Source organism: Leucoraja erinacea, chromosome 4, assembly GCF_028641065.1.
Source record: "Leucoraja erinacea ecotype New England chromosome 4, Leri_hhj_1, whole genome shotgun sequence".
In the NCBI taxonomy this organism is placed as follows: domain Eukaryota; kingdom Metazoa; phylum Chordata; class Chondrichthyes; order Rajiformes; family Rajidae; genus Leucoraja; species Leucoraja erinaceus.
The window spans coordinates 54631954-54650818 of NC_073380.1; the positions used below are offsets into that span (position 1 = coordinate 54631954).

An 18865-nucleotide genomic window follows, 5' to 3' on the forward strand; every position below is an offset into this window, starting at 1 on the left:
GTACAGTTCTAAACTTGGTAAAAAGTGGTTTTAAAGGACAGGGGAGAGAGAGAGGGAACAGAAAAGGAGGCGACTTGGGTCGTGAGTGCTGTGATATGGTAGGGTTAGAATTGGAGAGGTGCCAAAATACCAGAGTTTCACAGGGTTGGAACAGAGAGGGTGGGTCAGATCATGAAACAGTGTTCGAGTGTTGAGAGCAGGTACTTTCCTGTATCAGGGGGTCAGCATCAGTTATTGCGGGGCGGGGGGGGGGGGGGGAATGGGGCAACACTGACTTGCCTCTGGCTGTGACGGATTGTGAGGGATTATTCTGTGTTAAAACGACACGGAAGAGTGAAACTGTTGCTTCAAAGTAATGAAAAGACGTTGGGGCAACAATTTATAGTTATACTAAGCCATTTAACCTACAAACCTACATGTTTTTGGAATGTGGGAAGAAACCGGAACACTAAGCGGAAACCGGAAGATGAAACGTGGTTCTGTTTCCTTGCATAGGTGGGTGAAGATGATTCCACCATTCAAGTGGGGCAGTATCAATATTGCTCTAGATTAAGCATCACCATATTATTTTTGGTTTATCACTTTCATGTGTGAAAAGCTTTACCTTGCATGCTATCCAAATATATCAGATAATACTCCCCAGCAATAGAATGTGCTGTTAGGCTGCAGAATATAGTTTACAGCATTGTAGCACACCAGTTCCAGAGACAAATACTAAAGAAGGGTCCCGGCCTGAACCGTCACCTATCCATGCTTTCCAGAGATGCTGCCTGACCTGCTGAGTTACTCCAGCACTTTGTGTCTTTTTCTTGGTAAACCAGCACACCACTAGTCACAGGCCAGTTCCTTTTTTCTCATAAAGTCCAATGTGCGTAATGGGGTGGAGGTGATTCGGAGAGTGCCCTAGCTTATGGAAGGACCGCTCAGAAGCCTGATGACTGAGGGGAAGAAACTGTTCCTGAGTCTGGTGGTGTGCACTTTCAAGATTCCGTACCTTTTGAGTTTATGGACGTGTTAAGCTTAAGTATTGTCCATTTACTGTATGGAGGTACAGTAAAAAGCTTTTGTTGAGTGTTAAGCAGTCAGGGGAAATACATTACATGATTACAATCAAGCCATTTCCTGTGTGCAGATACATGATAAAGGGAATACCGTACGTTTAATGGAAGATAAAGCCAGTAAAGTCCGATCAAAGATAGTCCAAGGGTCTCCAAATGAGGTGGACAGTAGTTCAGGACTGCTTTCTAGTTGTGGTAAGATATTGCAGTTGCCTAAAAACATCTGGGAAGAAACTCTGCCCTTGCCAGCACATCTAACTTATTATCATTGAGATCTCTGCTTTCAGTCCAGTGTCAGTTTGGTAATTAGTAAGTGCCTATAATTGTGTTGCAATCACACAATTATATATTTTACAATCAAGGTTTTAAGATTTGTTTATTGTAGTGATACAGACAAACCTTAAGCCTGTTAAACTGCTTGGTTGGCATGACCAATTGGGCTGGGGGGCAATGGTGCAATTCCAGGACTGTCTGTTCTATATGCAAATTTATCACACGCCCGAGGCATTATCTATCCATCAGAAACACCCAGCAGGTTGGGCAGCATCTGTGGAGGGAGAATCATAGTTAGTGCTGTGTTCAGGCTATCTTGATTGAATCATAGAACATAGAAACAGCGATCAGATGTCATGAGTCCATGTTTAATTTTCAAACCTGCCAGCCGTGGAAGATTTCCTTAAATACAGGAGAGGGGGCGGAAGTCCGGAGGGTGGCAAATGTTGTGCCTCGTTTCAAGAAGGGCTGCAGGGAAAATGCTGAGAACTATAGGCCGGTTAGCTTAACATCTGTAGTTGGAAAGTTAGTAGAGTATTCTGATGGATAGGTTATGCCAGCATTTGGACGGGCAAGGGCCGATTAGGGATAGTCAGCATGGTTTTGTACGTAGGAGGTCGTGTCTCACAAATCTGATTGATTCTTTTGAAGATGTGATGAAAAGGTCGATGATGTCAGAGCTGTAGATGTTGTGTACATGGATTTTAGTAAGGCATTTGACAAGGTTCCGCATGGTAGGCTGCTCTGGAAAGTTAGATCGCATGGGATCCAAGGAGAGATAGCTGAATGGAGAACAATTTGTCTCCTTGGAAGGAAGCCGAGGGTGATGGTGGAAGGTTGCTTCTCAGACTGGCCTGTGGCTAGTGGTGTGCCTCAGGGTTCGGTGCTGGGCCCGTTTCTGTTTGTCATCTACATCAATGATTTGGATGAGAACATACAGGGCAAGATTAGCAAGTTTGCGGATGATACAAAAATGGGTGGTTTTGCAGATAGTGAAGATGGTTGTGAAAATTGCAGCAGGATTTGGATCGATTGGCCGTGGGCTGAGGAATGGTTGATGGAATTTAGTACAGAGAAGTGTGAGGTGTTGCATTTTGGGATGTCTAACAAGGGCAGGACCTACACAGTGAATGGTAGGCCTCTGGGAAGTGTAGAGCAGAGGGATCTATGAGTGGAGGTAATGGTTCCTTGAAGGTCTAGTCGCAGGCAGATAAGGTGGTCAAAAAGACATTTGGCACGATGGCCTTCATCAGTCAGTGTATTATAGAACTTGGGAGGTCATGTTGCAGTTGGATAAGACATTGGTGAGACTGCATTTAGAATATTGTGTTCAGTTCTGGGCATCATGTAATAGGAAAGATATTGTCCAGCTTGAAATGGTTTAGAGAAGATTTACGTTGCCAGGACCAGAGGGTGTGAGCTATAGAAACATAGAAATTAGGTGCAGGAGTAGGCCATTCGGCCATTCGAGCCTGCACCGCCATTCAATATGATCATGGCTGATCATCCAACTCAGTATCCTGTACCTGCCTTCTCTCCATACCCCCTGATCCCTTTAGCCACAAGGGCCACATCCAACTCCCTCATAAATATACCCAATGAACTGGCCTCAACTACCTTCTGTGGCAGAGAATTCCACAGATAGGGAGAGGTTGAGTAGGCTGGGTCTCTACTCCTTGGAGAGCAAGCGGATGAGGGGTGATCTTATAGAGGTGTATAAAATCATGAGAGGAATAGATCTGGTTAATGCACAGTTTCTTGCCCAGAGTAGGAGAATCGAGGACCAGAGGACATAGTTACAAGGAGAAAGGGAAAATATTTAATAGGAATCTGAGGGGTAACTTTTTCACACAAAGAGTTGTGGGTGTATGGAACAAGCTGCCAGAGGAGGTAGTTGAGGTTGGGACTATCCCAGCGTTTAGGAAACAGTTAGAAAGGTACATGGATCGGACAGGTTTGGAGGGATATGGACCAACAGGGCTCTCACACCACTTTTTTCCCCTGTTGCCAGCCGGGCAACCTCGGTAGGCTTTTAGGTTGCCAAATGACAGTTTAGGTGGTCATTTAAGACGGTTTGCATAAGGTTTGCATTAAGACGAAGTGCGTAGTTACCAGTCGGAATTATGGTCAATGAAGCATTCACATATTATTTCTGCTTCAAATAAAGTCACAAACTAAACATTCACCCAACAAGACATGATATACACCACAATGACATGCAGCAAAATTACAATACAGTATCTCATCTCTTTTTACACATTGCAATTTCTATTATTTCTTTCCACTTCCAAACAAAAATCTGGTTGGATTATTCAGCGAATGATCAACCTCAGTGAGACCAAGTGCAGGCTTCGCACAACACCTCCACTCAGTTCGCAATAACCAACCTGATCTCCCGGTGACACTTCAACTACAACCTTTCTGTCCTGGGTCTCCTCCATGGCCAGAGTGAGGCCCACTGTAAATTGGAGGAGCAGCACCTCATATTTCGCTTGGGTAGTTTACACCCCAGCGGTATGAACTTTGGCCTCCAATTTCAGGTAGTCCCTGTTTTCTCCCTCTGCTTCCCAGCTCTCCCTAAGCCCACTGTCTCCACCTCTTCCTTTCTTCTTCCCGCCCCCCCACCTCGCATCAGTCTGAAGAAGGGTCTCAACCAGAAAGTCGCCTATTTCCTTTGCTCCATAGATGCTGCCTCACCCGCCGAGTTTCTGCAGCATTTTTGTCTACCCATTCACACGTTTGGGTAGACAATTTCCTCACCCACTCCCTACACATTGGGGGCAATTTTACAGACAAGTTAACCTACAAAGCCGATGCGTCTTTGGGATGTGGGAGGAAACCCACACGCTTGCAGGGAGAATGTGCAAATTCAACACAGACAGTGCCCAAGAACAGGATCGAATACAGATCTCTGGCGTGTGAGGAAGCACGTCCACCAGTTGTGCCACGATATTTTATTTTCCAACACACAAAAAATTATACGTTGCTAATTTTGGTTACTAAAATAAAAGGAACTATCCATTTTCAGTCTTAAATCTCTAAGTGACACAAAGCCCCCCTTTGCGGCTACTGTATGTTTTAATTCAGTTCAAGACTATGGGGCAGTGCATTGGCCACAAAGTTGCTGCCTAAAATTGCTAGAGACCCGGAATTGATCCTGAATATGGGTGCTGTCCGTATGGTTTTCTCCTTTTCCCTTTGATCGCATGGGTTTTCTCCAGGTGCTCTTGTTTCCTTCCACATTCCAAAGGTGTGCAGGAACTTTTTCAGACCCAACCCAAAATGTAGCAAGTAAGAATTTCATTGTTCTAAATGGGACGTGAAAGAATAAAACACTCTTGACTTACATCAGTAATGTGTGCGATAGAACTAGTGTACAGGTGATTGGTGGTCGGCGTGGACTCGGTGGGCCGAAGGGCCTGTTTCCACGCTGTACCTTTAAATTAAACTAAAACCAGAGGAAATCTAAAGAAGGGCCTCTACCCGAAACGTCACCCAATTTCTTCTATCCAGAGATGCTGGCTGCTCCATGGAGTTTTCCCGCACAATTAAAGCATGGAATAGTCTTCACCCTACCATAGTTACCCAACCAGACGCAATTATATTTATGGTAGCTCTTTTTTCCCCAAGAACCCTTTTTTGCTCAAGTCCAAGTCAAGAGCCAAGAGAGTTTTATTGTCACGTGTCCCAGATAGGACAATGAAATTCTTGCTTGCTGCAGCACAACAGAATATGTAAACATAATACAGAAGAGGAGATAAAAGTTCAGCCTATATAACATAGACCACATATATACAAATAAACAGATAGGCTGTTATTTTTTGGAGTTTGGTGGTAGTGGGTCCATTACAGTTTAAATTCCATTTGGAATATTTTTGGAGGACCAGGAAACCAAGAAGCAAGAGTTACTCCAGCTCCAGGGAGTGATTCTGCGTTGGTTTTCAGCAGTCGCGGCGAGGTGGCGACCAGACAGCAATGGCGGCCAGATCTTCCACAATGCAATTGCCGTGGCAGTGCTCATGTGCAGGGCGGCACATGCGCACAACCATGGCCAATGATGTGTGCTGGCCGTGATTCTGTGCATGTGCAGGCCGTGGCAGTGCCCATGTGCAAGGCGGCCGGCCATGCCGGCGGATGAGGAGCGAGCGGAGACCCGAAACCCGACGCAGATACGGATGGCGGGCGGACAAGGAGAGTAACAAAGGTAGAGAGATAGAGAGGGGGACCCGCTCAGAGTTGAATGATGGGTGTCCCGAGTGCTTGCCAAGCCAGGCAAAATTACACAAGTTTTAGGTTGCCCGGGGGGACGTTAGGTCGCCATTGGCACCCGGGCAACCGCTAATTTCGAGCCCTGACAAAGTGCAGGTAGGTGGGACTAGTGTAGCTGGGACTAGTGTAGCTGGGACATGTTGGCCAGTGTGGGCAAGTTGGGGTGAAGGGAATTTTTCCACGCGGTATCACTCTCTATTTACAGCCCATTCCTGTAATAATACACAAATTAGTTACAACATGCTGGAGAAACTCAGCAGGTCAGGCAGCATCTCTGGAGTAAAGGAATCGGTAGCGTTTCAGGTCGAGACCCTTCTTCAGAGTCTATTCCTTTTCTCTAGAGATGCTGCTTGACCCGCTGAGTTTCTCCAGTATTCTGTGTCTATTTTTGGTGTAAACGAGCATCTGTAGTTCCTTCATACACAAATTCGTTACATTTAGTTTAGAGACACAACATGAAAACATGACCTTCAACCCACCGAGTCTACACAGGCCATTGATCACCCGTTCACGCTAGTTCCATGTTATCCCACTTTCTCATCCACTCCCTACACACTAGGGACAGAGAGAGCTGATTAATCCGCAAACCCGCACGTCTTTGGGATTTGGGAGGAAACTGGAGCATCCGGAGGAAACGCTTGCAGTCACAGTGAGAAAGTGGCTGTTCAAGTTGCTGAACCAGGCTGTGATGCAAACAGTCAATGTGTTCTCCACTACACACCTGTACAGATTCACTAGAGTGTTCAGCAACATACCGACCCCTCCTTTATATTTTGATGATTGCAAAATAAGGAACATCATTCTGTGCTATATGCAAATTTATCGCATGCATGAGCCGTGGTCACTGCAACATAAATAAACAAAGGGTTCCAAGCTGAGGATGAGACCAAGTTTCAGTTTGGATTGATTGAAAGATACAGCATGGAAACAAGCCCTTTGGACCACTGAGTCCACGCCGGACATCGATCACCCATTCACACAATTTCTATGTTATCCCACTTTCTCATCCACTCCCTCTTTGCAGATATACAGATGGGCAATTAACCTCCTCTCCCCAATGAAAGAGCGATGATCTTGCAAGACCCAATAGGGGGGTTGCACGTAAGGTCATAGGACTTGACGCATGGAGCTGCTCAATCCATCTGGACGACATCCGTCACTTCCAGTATATGTTATTAATGCAAGAAACGCGTACTTTCCTACCTGTTAAAAACCACCAAAATGTTGAATTTTTGCGTTGAAAAAAATTGTGGAATTCGGGGTAAGTGAGAGACATGTCCCCAACTTTAGAATTCCAAAAGTGAAGCGAAATGTAGGTAAATAGAAGCAAGAGCTGAAGGGACAACAGCAGCTAAAGTGCTTGGTAAACATTGGCCGTGCAGGTATCGGAATTGAAAATATTGGGAATTATCGCGTTTGCTCACGGCATTTCATCAACAGTAAGGCATTATTTGTGTTTTTTCGTGATTCCATTGGTATCTAAAAAGTCTCAGAAGTGATAAATCTGGCTGTAAATTTTTCTTCAATTGTGTTTTCATTTTGTATGTAAAAACCCACGAGAACCATGGGCGATTTAACCATGTTGCCCCTTCAGCTCTTGTTTCTATCTACCGTCATTTCTCCTCACTTTTGGAATTCTGACGTAGGCTAAATGTCTCTCATGCTTATCCCGATTTCCATAATTATTTACAGCACAAAAATTGACATTTTCAGCGGGTTTTAACGGGCCCGCTACGCTGGAAACAATGGTAAGTGCCTACCTGCAGTTCATCGCGTGTAATTCATTTGGAGTAGCGTAGCAACAGTACGGGTCATGGGTCGTGACCCGACTGCCGTGAAACCTCCCTATACTGTGGTTAGGGTTAGAGTCATACAGCACAGAAATAGCCCCTTCAGCCCAAATCGTCCACGCTGACCAAGATGTCCCATCTACACTAATATCACCTGCCCACATTTGGCCCATCTCCCTCTAAACGGCCCACCAAGTCCACGCTGACCAATGATCAGTCATACAATAGCAATATCCTACACACTGGTGCGCAATTCACAGACGCCAACTAACCTACTAACCCACACGTCTTGGGAAACCAGAGCACCTGGAGGAAACCCACGTGGTTACCAGGAGAACGTGCAAACTCAGCACACCAGAAGCGCCCAAGGTCAGGAGCAAACCTGGGTCTCTGGCATTGGGAGGCAGCTGCTCTACCCGCTGCACCACTATGCCGCCCTTGGTGAGGAGTGTGGGAATGATTGCAGACAGTGAGGTGATGATGGAGCAGGCAGACAGAGGGTGTGGAAGGCTGGTGAAAGATGAGTGTCTGAGATCTGATAAAAACCAGAAGATCAGATAAAAGTAAACAAAGATGGTGCCAGATATATGACCAACAATTTCCTGGAAACACCTCCAGTCATTTATGAGCAGCAACGCCTCTTGCTTCATTGAACTGGTATCGTGGCTTTGTGACAACAGCACACAAGGTGATTAATACGTTTCTTTGTCTCTATTTTTGGTCTGAATCAGTATCTGCTGTTGTTTGTTTCTGTAATCAAAGACTTGTTCCACCCCGATCATTGCTTCTTCTCCGCTTGAGGGACAGATAGTTTCGAGCGAGTGCACGTTTCAAGGGGCCATGTGGTGTTGCAGCGCCCGTGATCTCGATATGATGCACCGCTCGCACCCAGCAGAAGGAACAGAGGCTTAAAAACATGCACCACCAGACTCAGGAACAACTTCTTCCCCTCTGCTGCCAGGCTTCTCCGCTCTGAACGGTCCTTCCATAAGCTAGTATGCTGACCATAAGATAGTCTGGCTCACTTCTACCCCATTGCGGACATTGGACTTTGTTGAGAAACAAGGAACTGCAGTTGCTGGTTTACAAAAAAAAAGACAAAGTGCTGGATTAACATCAGCAGGTCAGGCGGCATCTCTGGAGAACATGGATAGGTGACCATTCAGGTAGCAACTCTCCTTCAGAATTGTCTCTGGAGCTGATGTGCTACAATGCTCAGAACTATATTCTGCACTCTGTATCTTCCCCTTTATTCTACCCATTTGTAACTAATTGTATAGTACATCTGATCCTATTGGATAACATGCAAAACAATGTTTATCACTGATACTTTAGTATATGTGACAATAATAAACTTGAACCTGGACTGAGACAAATGTGCTGGAGGAACTCCAGGTTGGAGCACGGAATAAAGTGCTTCACCTAGAATCTATTCATTTCAGAGATACTGCGTGGAAACAGGCCCTTCGGCCCACCAAGTCCATGCTGACCAATGATCACCCGTACACTAGTTCTATCCTACAAGCTAGGGACAATTTACAAAGCAAATTAACCTACAAATCTGCATGTTTTTTGAATGCGGGAGGAAACCAGAATACTTGGAGAAAACCCACACTGTCACAGGGAGAACGTACAAACTCTACACGCCTCTCCCGTGGTGTGGACCGAACCCAGGTCTGTGGGGATGTGAGGCAGCAGCTCTACTGCCCCACCACCGTGCCACCCTCTGTGTGTCTAGTACTATCTAATCTGTTTGGATAGCATGCAAAGCAAAGCTTTTCACTGTACCTCGGTACACGTGACAATAATAACCCTAAAGACCAAGATGCTGGAGGAACTCAGCTGGTCAGAGCCCAGAATAAGGCGTTACGTTTTTATATGTTGTCTCAGGAAGAGTCTTTTCTTTCCAGACCTACTGCGGAGTTGTACGGTGCAACTGCCAGAGACGTTTCACCAGGAGTAAAGTTGAGGCATTGCTCGCTCTGCAAGTTACCAAAGGCCAAGCGGTTCTCACAGGTGAGTGAGTCACTGATGTCAGTGGTACTGTTTACTTGGACCTACAAAGCACCTTGTGTTTCTCCACACCCTCCCCAATGAACGAGCAATTGCCTTTCAAGTCCCAATATTGTGGTTAGAGTTAGTCATATCGCACGGAAACAGGCCCTTCAGCCTAACTCGTCCACACTGGCCCAGTTGCCCCATCTGCATGACTCCCACCTTTGGCCCATATCCCTCAAAACCCTATCCTGTCCATGTCCCTGTCCAAATATGCTTGAAGTATCGTGATAGTATCTGCCTCAACGACCTCTTCGGCCAGCTCATTCTATACGCCCACCAAGGAAATTCAGATAGTGATCACACTATGAAAAAGGGTCTCGACTCAAAGCGTTACCTATCCATATTCTTCTGCCAATCAGCCCATAGGGCTTATTCTGTACTATACATACATACTCCGGTGCTTTGACAATAGACAATAGACGCACGAGTTGGCCATTCGGCCCTTCAAGCCAGCTCCGCCATCTTTGTATCTTTTAAATGTTATATTACTTGTCTCAACTACCTCCTCTAGCAATTCGTTCCATATACCCACCATCCTCTATGTGGAAAAGTTGTCTCTCAGGTTCCTATTAAATCTTTCATCTCTCACCTTAAAGTTTGTCCTCTGGTTCTTGATTTCCCTGCTCTGCGTAAAGGACTTGTGCATTCACCTTACCTATTCCCCTCATGGTTTTTGTACACCTCTATAAGATCACCCCTCATCCTCCTGCACTCCAAGGAATAAAGTCTCAGCCTGTCCAACCTCTCCCTGTTGCTCAGGCCCTCAATTCCTGGCAACATTCTTGTAAATCTCTGCAAAATTCCCGACCTCTATAACATGTAGTAAAGTGATGGGATTGTTATCTTTGGAGTGGATACAGAGAGATTGTGGGTAAAGGCATGAATGGAGTTGTCACAAAGTGCTGGAGTGACTCAGTGGGTCAGGCAGCGTCTCTGGAGAACATGGAGAGGTGGCGTTTCATGTCGGGACCCTTCTTCAGACTGATTGTGGAAGGGGGGGAAGAAAACTGGAAAAGAGGTGGGGGCGGGACAAAGTATGGTGAACGATAGGTGGATACAAGTGGGATGGGGGGGGGGGGTTGATCCATGGACAGAGATGAAAAGGCTGTGGGATATACAGGGAGAAGAGGGGTGGGATATACAGTAGGTGGAAGTGGATGGGAGGGAGTGGAAAGGACAAAGGGATAGTAGGAGAGGGGGCAGGTCTTGACCTCAGGTGCTGTCTGTACAGAGTTTGTACGTTCTCCCTGTGACAGCGTTGGTTTTCTCCGGGTGCTCCCACACACAAAAGACGTGCGGGTTTGTGGGTTAATTGGCCTCTGTAAGCTGTCTCTGGTGTGTAGGATGTGAAACTGGGATGACATAGAACTAGTGTAGGGGTGATCCTTAGTCGGCATGGGCCGAAGGGCCTGTTTCCATGCTGTATGTCTAAACTAAACTAAGCTACTGGTTCAGTGGACATTCATATGCTTAGGGGTAGGTATAGGTTTAAGTTTATTATTGTCACATGCACTGAAGCATAGTGGAAAGCTTTGTTTTGCATGCTATCCAAACAGATCAGATATACCATACAAAAATCCAATCAAGCCAAACTCAAGTACAATAAGCAGAGCGAAGGGGAAGATACAGAGTGCAGAATATAGTTCTCAGCAATGTGGAGCATCTGTTCCAGAGACAAAGTCAAATGTCCGCAATGGGGTAGAGGTGAATCGGACAGTACCTTAGCTTATGGAAGGACCGTTCAGAAGCCTGATAACACAGGGGGAAGAAGCTGTTCCTGAGTCTGGTGGTGAGCGCTTTCAAGCTTCTGTACCTTCTGCTGGACAGCAGTGGGGAGAGGATGGAATGACTGGGGTGATACAGGGACAAGTCCTTGATTATGTTGGCTGCTTTTCCAAGGCAGCATGAAGTGTAAATGGAGTCAATGGTGTGGAGTCTGGTGTTGATGGATTGTTTTTGTACCTTCCTACATCCAGTTCCGTTTCGTGACTGTGGTTTGGGGGGAAACATTCGGTGGAGCACCAGTAACGGTGACTTTGAAGTGTACAACGACGGATCCATATTTGCAACACGGACTCAAGTTATCAAAGCGAAACATGGGTTTAAAGTGCAGGCGGCCGATTTGGACACTGGTGAAACATGGACAGTGGAGGTCCTGTTAATACCTTCAAGGAGAGAGGTAAGAGATTGATGGGCCAAAAGCTTTTGACTGTACCCAGAGCTTGAGTTTGAATTTAGTTTATTGTCATGACCAGTCAGCGGCAAGATTATACATGATTACAATCGAGGGTCCACGCCCACCAATGCTCACCTATACACTAGTCCTGTACACTAGGGACAATTTGCAGAAGTCCATTAACCTACAAACCTGCACATCTTTGGAGTGTGGGAAGAAACTGGAGATCCCGGAGCAAACCCACGTGGTCACAGATAGAATGTAGAAACTCTGTACAGACAGCACCTGTAGTCAGGATCGAACCCGGGTCTCAGGCACAGTAAGGCAGCCGCACTACCACTTCACGGCTGTTTAGTTGCCACAGTGTATCCACTGGGGAGAGACTGGATCATTTGCATGACCTCCAATGTCTCCTGGGTAAACAGGAGCAGGTTTCCACAGTACATTACCTTAATTTCCTGCCTATCCCAGGGCTTTCTTGAATAAGACTTCCAGCGATGTAGTGATGACTAAGGTCTACCACAACCACAATGACTCTATTCCTGCCCTTCCCTCTGATACCTATCTGTTTACCTAGCTGTTGTACACTCTTGCAGTGAAACTAAAAACTTGATTATCGGCCAACGGAATTCAGTCAAGCATTCATACACAGTCTCGCTAGCTAGTGTCGTGACCATAAAACTATGCCCTGTAATAGATTCGGAGTCATACAGCACGGAAACTGGCCCTTCGGCCCAACCTGCCCAGGCTGCCTGATCTACTGAGTTACTCAAGCAATTTTGTGGGGGGGTTTTGGTACGTTTGTCCAACCTCTCCAATCAGAACTTTTCACAACTACTTAAGGCCACAGATTTAAGATTAAATGGGAAAAGTTTAAAGGAGATTTTCCTTGACAGGTTTGTTCCTTGAGAAGTTCCTTTTTTCCTTAATGGTACTTTTTTTCCTTGAAGGTGGTGTCAGGTAGATAGGTTGGTCAAAAAGAAATTGAACAGAAATACAGAGGCTACACTGCGAGATGCAAACCACTGGTTAGCCACAAAAATAGGGTGGCCAGGTTACAGTTTGCTAAGAAGTACTTAAAAGAGCAACCACAATTCTGGAAAAAGGTTTTGTGGACAGATGAGATGAAGATTAACTTATATCAGAGTGATGGCAAGAGCAAAGTATGGAGGAGAGAAGGAACTGCCCAAGATCCAAAGCATTCCATCTCATCTGTGAAACACGGTGGTGAGGGTGTTATTGCCTGGGCATGTATGGCTGCTGAACGTACTGGCTCACTTATCTTCATTGATGATTCAACTGCTGATGGTAATAGCATAATGAATCCTGAAGTGTGTAGACACATCCTATCTGCTCAAGTTCAGACAAATGCCTCAAAACTCATTGGCTGGCAGTTCATTCTACAGCAAGACAGTGATCCCAAACATACTGCTAAAGCAACAAAGGAGTTTTTCAAAGCTAAAAAATGGTCAATTCTTGAGTGGCCAAGTTAATTACCCGATCTGAACCCACCTAAGCATGCCTTTTATATGCTGAAAAGAAAACTGAAGGGGACTAGCCCCCAGAACAAGCATAAGTTAAAGATGGCTGCAGTACAGGCCTGGCAGACCATCACCAGGGAAGAAACCCAGCAACTGGTGATGTCCATGAATCGCAGACTTCAAGCAGTCATTGCATGCAAAGGATATACAACAAAATACTAAACATGACTATTATTGTAGATTGGTTATTTCCTACTATTCAATTGTAGTGCTTGTTGGTAGTTGCTACGCCCAATATGCGTTTTATATTAGCAAGAGATTGCCTACGCCATTCAGTATGAATAGCTGCTAGGAACTGTAATGTCCTGTAGATTGATGCTGTAAGTAGATTTAATACACATGTGTTGTATCTTGATATGTGTTTGACTCGACTCATTACATGGTGTCTGTTATGAGTCATGCTTTTGTAGTTACGCCATTAGCTTTATAGTAACCCTACCTGCTTGGTTCCCGCATTATTAGAAAAACGTGCTAGCATGAAGTTACCTGTGCTATGTCGTTAATAAAGTAATTGGACCTTTATCATGGTGTAAGGCTTCAGTTATTTGGACAGCCGCAATGCAACATGGTGTCAGAGTATACGAACTCACTCCTTGCTTAATTTGATTGCTTTTATTTTATTTTATTGTTTTTCAACTGTTTTGCAATGGCTTCTGCTCCCAGAAAACTAGAGGTCTTGGTATTTGATGAGGATCTCGCAGAACGATGGCGTGTATTTGAAGAAGATTTCTCAATCTACATTGATGCTGCTCACCCTACTGCTGACCCTGGTATTCGAGCGTCAATCCTTCTTAATTTGGCAGGCACAGAAACTGCTCGTCATGCCAGAAGGTTTTACTATGCACCGGCTAGACTTGACGAAGCTGGTGTCCAGATTGCTCCCGCTGAATCCATTAGAGACCCTGACTGCCTACTGCGCAAATTCCGACAATTATGTGAGTTACGGACACAGAAAGTAAGGTGTCACAGCGCAGGAGGTGTGTGGATCGGAGCTCTCGCGAAAACACACAAGTTCGTTGTTTGAAACATCTTTGGGTAGTTGGAGGAGGTACAGTGTAATTTATAAACATCTCATGTATCACTGCAACTCTGCAGAAATTTATTTTAAGACATTTGTGCGTGTTTTGGGCAGTGTGCGGTGTTATCAGCAAACTGCGTAGCTCCCACGACGGTGGCTGGCAGCCTGCCAGGAAAGTGTGGCGTACCAAAAAGGGGGAACACAACGTTTTTCTGGACTTGACAGCTGTGTCCAGGACAACCATCTCTTACTACTGTCGTTACTGACCGGGCCGGTCTGGGTTTGTGTGGTGTGGGAGGAATTCTACACCATCTCGACCTTCCGCAGCCTTGGAACCTGGGCTGACGGAGCCTCCTTTCTCTCAACAAGACCAGCGGAGTTAAGGGGATTCCACCAACAGGCAGCAGAAATCCCTTCCGTTGCTGCAGGAGCAGCAAAGACCAGCGCTAGAGTCTGCAGCTCGCCAAGGAACACTGGAGAGCCGAGACACAAGCCCCGCCTCCAAGATGGCAGCACACGTCTCCTCACGTCTCTAACTGTGTCTGTTTGTTTTACTAATATGACTGAGTGACTGAGTGATTTTTCTGTAAGTCATCTGCGAGCATTATCATTCGAATTATCATCCCGTCGGGATACCACGAAACCACGGAACGGAATTCTTATAGGACTCTCCCTGCACTAATGTGTGGCGTCGTTGGTTGAGGCAAAATAGTCTGGCTGCTTTTCTCCTCGATTTTCGGGATCTCAACGTACAATGTCGATGCTCGCGGCTGCTCTTTTCCTATTAATTTGGAGCGGCACCGGGGGAAGCCCCCACGGGACTGAAAACTCCTGTCCAGTCAACTCTACACCGCTTTTACCATGCCGGGGGATGAGTGCTTCTGGCAGTCCGCTGGGCATTAGTTTGTCACCTATGACTCTTCTGCCCCCGCATCTATGGACTTGGCCCATCTGGTCAGCTTGATGGCCTTACAAGACAACTTCCTCAAGTTGCCTTCGTGACTTTTTTATATTTTTAAAGATTAAAAAAGATCATTCAAGCAAATCTATAAGGTCTGATTATAGGTGTATAATTGTTCTGTTGCTGCTGATTTCAGGGAATGTTCAACCTAACCCAGGCCCAGGCTCTGCTGAGTCTGCTGTTAATTTGAACACCCCTGCTGAATTTGAATCAAGGTCTGGACTTGGTTTCATCCATTTGAATGTGCGCAGTATGATTGCTAAAATGGATATGATTCGTATCTGGGCTCATTCAACTGATGCTGATGTTATTGTCATATCTGAAACTTGGCTAAACAAAGCAGTTTTAAACAAGGATATCAACATTGACGGCTACAATGTGTATAGGACTGACCGACCCAAGAAGGGCGGAGGGGTCGCAGTCTATGTCAAATCTAAGTTTCATGTGAAGATCCGTCTCTCTACATCAGTGAGTAAGCAATTTGAACTTCTGGCTCTTGACATGGAAATCTCAAAAACTCTCCACATCACTGTCGTCGGTTGCTATAGGCCACCTTCAGCTATCAGCTGCACCTTACCATCTTTAATGGAGCTTTTATCCGGGTTGAACTTTAATGAAATTGTCCTTATTGGTGACCTAAACTGGAACTGGCTGCTACCAGCATCAGATGATTTTAAAGCATTTTGTGATTCGTTTAATTTCTTTCAGATTGTTGACAGTCCTACTAGACCTAATCTGAAATGTCCGGAAAAATCTTCTTTAATTGATCTTATCTTAACTAATGTTCCTCATAAATATTCTGCTGCTTCTGTTTTTGCAAATGACATCAGTGACCACTGTGTCATTGCAACAGTAAGAAATACAAAAGTTCCTAAAACCAAACCGCGTGTCATCATAAAGCGGGACATGAAACATTTTGTGGAACATTAGGAAGTATAGAATAAGGGGCAGGGATAATGTATGGTTCACGTCAGAGTTATCCATTTTACTCCATGAGCGCAATGTGGCATGGTCTAAAGCCAGGAGTACTGGTCTTGGATCAGACTGGTTGCTCTTTAGGCAGCTGCAAAATGCAAGCACAGTTGCAATTAGAAAAGCCAAAGCTGATCATTTCCTTACTGAAACTTCAAATAACCTAAACAATGCGTTGAAATTCTGGAAAACCATTAAATCAATAACTGGAAATAAAAATGTTATTGAGCTACCCCCATGCATTGTCAAAGACTCTACCCAAATTTATGAAAAGGCTGACATGCTTGGTTGTTTTAATGAGCATTTCATTGCCTCTGGTTCACTTTTCAACTCTCAATATACAGCTCAAGGCTCTTCTGCTTGCTCTGATTGTAGTTGTTTTTGTGAGGGACAAGCCTTTACTTTTGACGCTGTTACACTTTCTGAGGTGCATAAGGCCCTGAGATGTTTAGACACAAAAAAATCGGCAGGTCCAGACAACCTTGAGCCTTACTTCCTAAAGTTAGCGCTGATTTTATTGCATTGCCTCTGACTTATCTTTTTAATCTATCCCTGGAGACAAACGAAATTCCCCTTATTTGGAAATCTGCCTTTGTTCTCCCACTGTTAAAAGGGGGGGACCCCACTGTGCTAAACAACTATAGGCCCATCTCCAAATTGTCTGTTTTAATTAAGGTGCTGGAATCCATTGTAAACCAACAACTGAAGGACTTTTTATCGACTAACAGTATTTTATCTGAATTTCAATCTGGTTTTAGGAAAAAATATAGTACGTCAACAGCTGCTTTAAAAGTAGTAAATGATTTTATTGAATTTTTAGATAATAAGCAACACTGCAGCCCTTTTCCTTGACCTATCAAAGGCTTTCGATACTGTGGATCATGCCTTATTGTTACAAAGACTATGCAGCATCGGTTTGTCTGATCAAGCTGTCTGTTGGTTTAAAAACTATCTATCAGGCAGATCCCAGTGTGTGCGAGCAGAAGGTATTACTTCTAGCTCTCTTAATGTATCCAAGGATGTGCCACAGGGATCGGTTTTAGGACCTTTATTATTTACTATTTATATTAATAGTCTAGATCATAAAGCTCCGAACGCTAATTTTCACTTTTATGCTGACGACACAGTGATATATTGTTCTGCGTCTACCCCAAATCAGGCTCTCTGTCAGCTCCAAACTGCTTTTAACACTGTGCAACGTAACCTGTGTGATTTAAAACTTGTTTTAAAACTTGTTTTAAAACTTGATTTAAAACTTGTTTTAAATGCTGACAAGACAAAGCTCATGCTGTTCACTAAAGCTAAATCAAAGCCCTCGGACCTCCCTCCTATCACCACTTTGCAGGGCTCTGTGATTGAATCTGTGTCTCAATATAAATATCTGGGAATTATAATTGACGATTCTCTCTCTTTTAAACCTCATATCCAGCAACTTGTGAAAAAACTAAAGATAAAATTAGGTTTTTACTTTAGAAACAAATCTTGTTTTTCTTTTGAAGCCAAAAAAAGACTTGTTGCTGCAACGTTTATGTCTGTGTTGGACTATGGTGATGTTTTATATATGAATGCATCTTCAAAATGCCTACAGTCTTTGGACACGGTCTACCATGGAGCACTGAGATTTGTTTCTAATTTTAAAACCCTCACGCACCACTGCTCTTTGTATGCTCACGTTGGATGGTTTGCCCTGTCCACCCGCAGACTCCATCATTGGCATATCCTTATTTATAAGACTATCCTCGGTGTTCTTCCTTCATACCTGCAGAAGTATGTAATTCAAAAAAGCACAGGAACTTATCAGCTCCGCTCTGAGGACTTGTTCTTACTAACTGTACCTAAAGTCCGCACTGAACTGGGGAAAATGGCATTTAGTTATGCTGCTCCCTTCGCATGGAACCAGCTGCAGAATGAACTGAAACTTAAGGAGCTGGTTTCTATAAACAGATTTAAATCCCTTCTTAATGATGTTGAAGCGGGCTCTTCTGTCTGTACATGCTTTGTTTGATGATGTTCTGACTTTGACTCTATTTATATGTTCTCTGTTGTTTTTAAATTATTGTCTGTGACTGTGGAACTGTGCTGCTGCCTGTCTTGGCCAGGACTCTCTTGTAAAAGAGATTTTTAATCTCAATGAGTTCTCCTGGTTAAATAAAGGTTAAATTAAAAAAAAATAAAAAATGTAAGTATTGAGTGGTATCTTTTTTTCACGGTGCTAGAGACAGGGAGAACCTGTAGAGTTATACGTTAGTGCACTGAAGCACATCGCAAGCCAGTGCGATTTTAGAGATATATGTGAAAGCCTTATTCGTAATCGTTTGATCCATGGCGTCCGCAATGATAAATTACGCGACAAGCTACTGCGGGATGCTGACCTCGCCCTAGAGACGGCTGAATACTGCTGTCGCTTTGCTGAAACGACTGATGCTCACATCAAAGTTCTGGAGCATTCTACTGCACGTGACGTTAATGTTGACAGTATGTCTTATCAATTCTCTCCTCGTTTTTCTCAAGTGCCTGATACCAAGTTGAGACTAATTGACAATTGCTTTAACTGTGGGGGTTCACATGCCGCTGTTCGTGACCATTGCCCTGCATATGGAAAATTATGTTGATTCTCCAACAAAGAAACCATTTTCTTAAGTGCTGTCGCTCATGTAACAACAGAGTTCAAACGAGACAATCTATTAATTCACTTGAAAACGTTATCTCAGAATTCTCACAACCAGCTCTCATGGATTTACAGGCTGCT

The 18865-nt window shown here is 44.5% G+C and overlaps 1 protein-coding gene across 1 annotated transcript in view; it reads left to right on the plus strand.

The window, feature by feature from the left end:
* LOC129696426 (desmoglein-2-like) overlaps positions 1-18865 on the plus strand; it is a 69295-nt gene that overhangs the window by 1673 nt on the left and 48757 nt on the right. Inside the window, 2 exon segments of the mRNA XM_055634307.1 lie at positions 9301-9406; positions 11425-11627. Coding sequence (XP_055490282.1) covers positions 9301-9406; positions 11425-11627 — 309 coding nt within the window.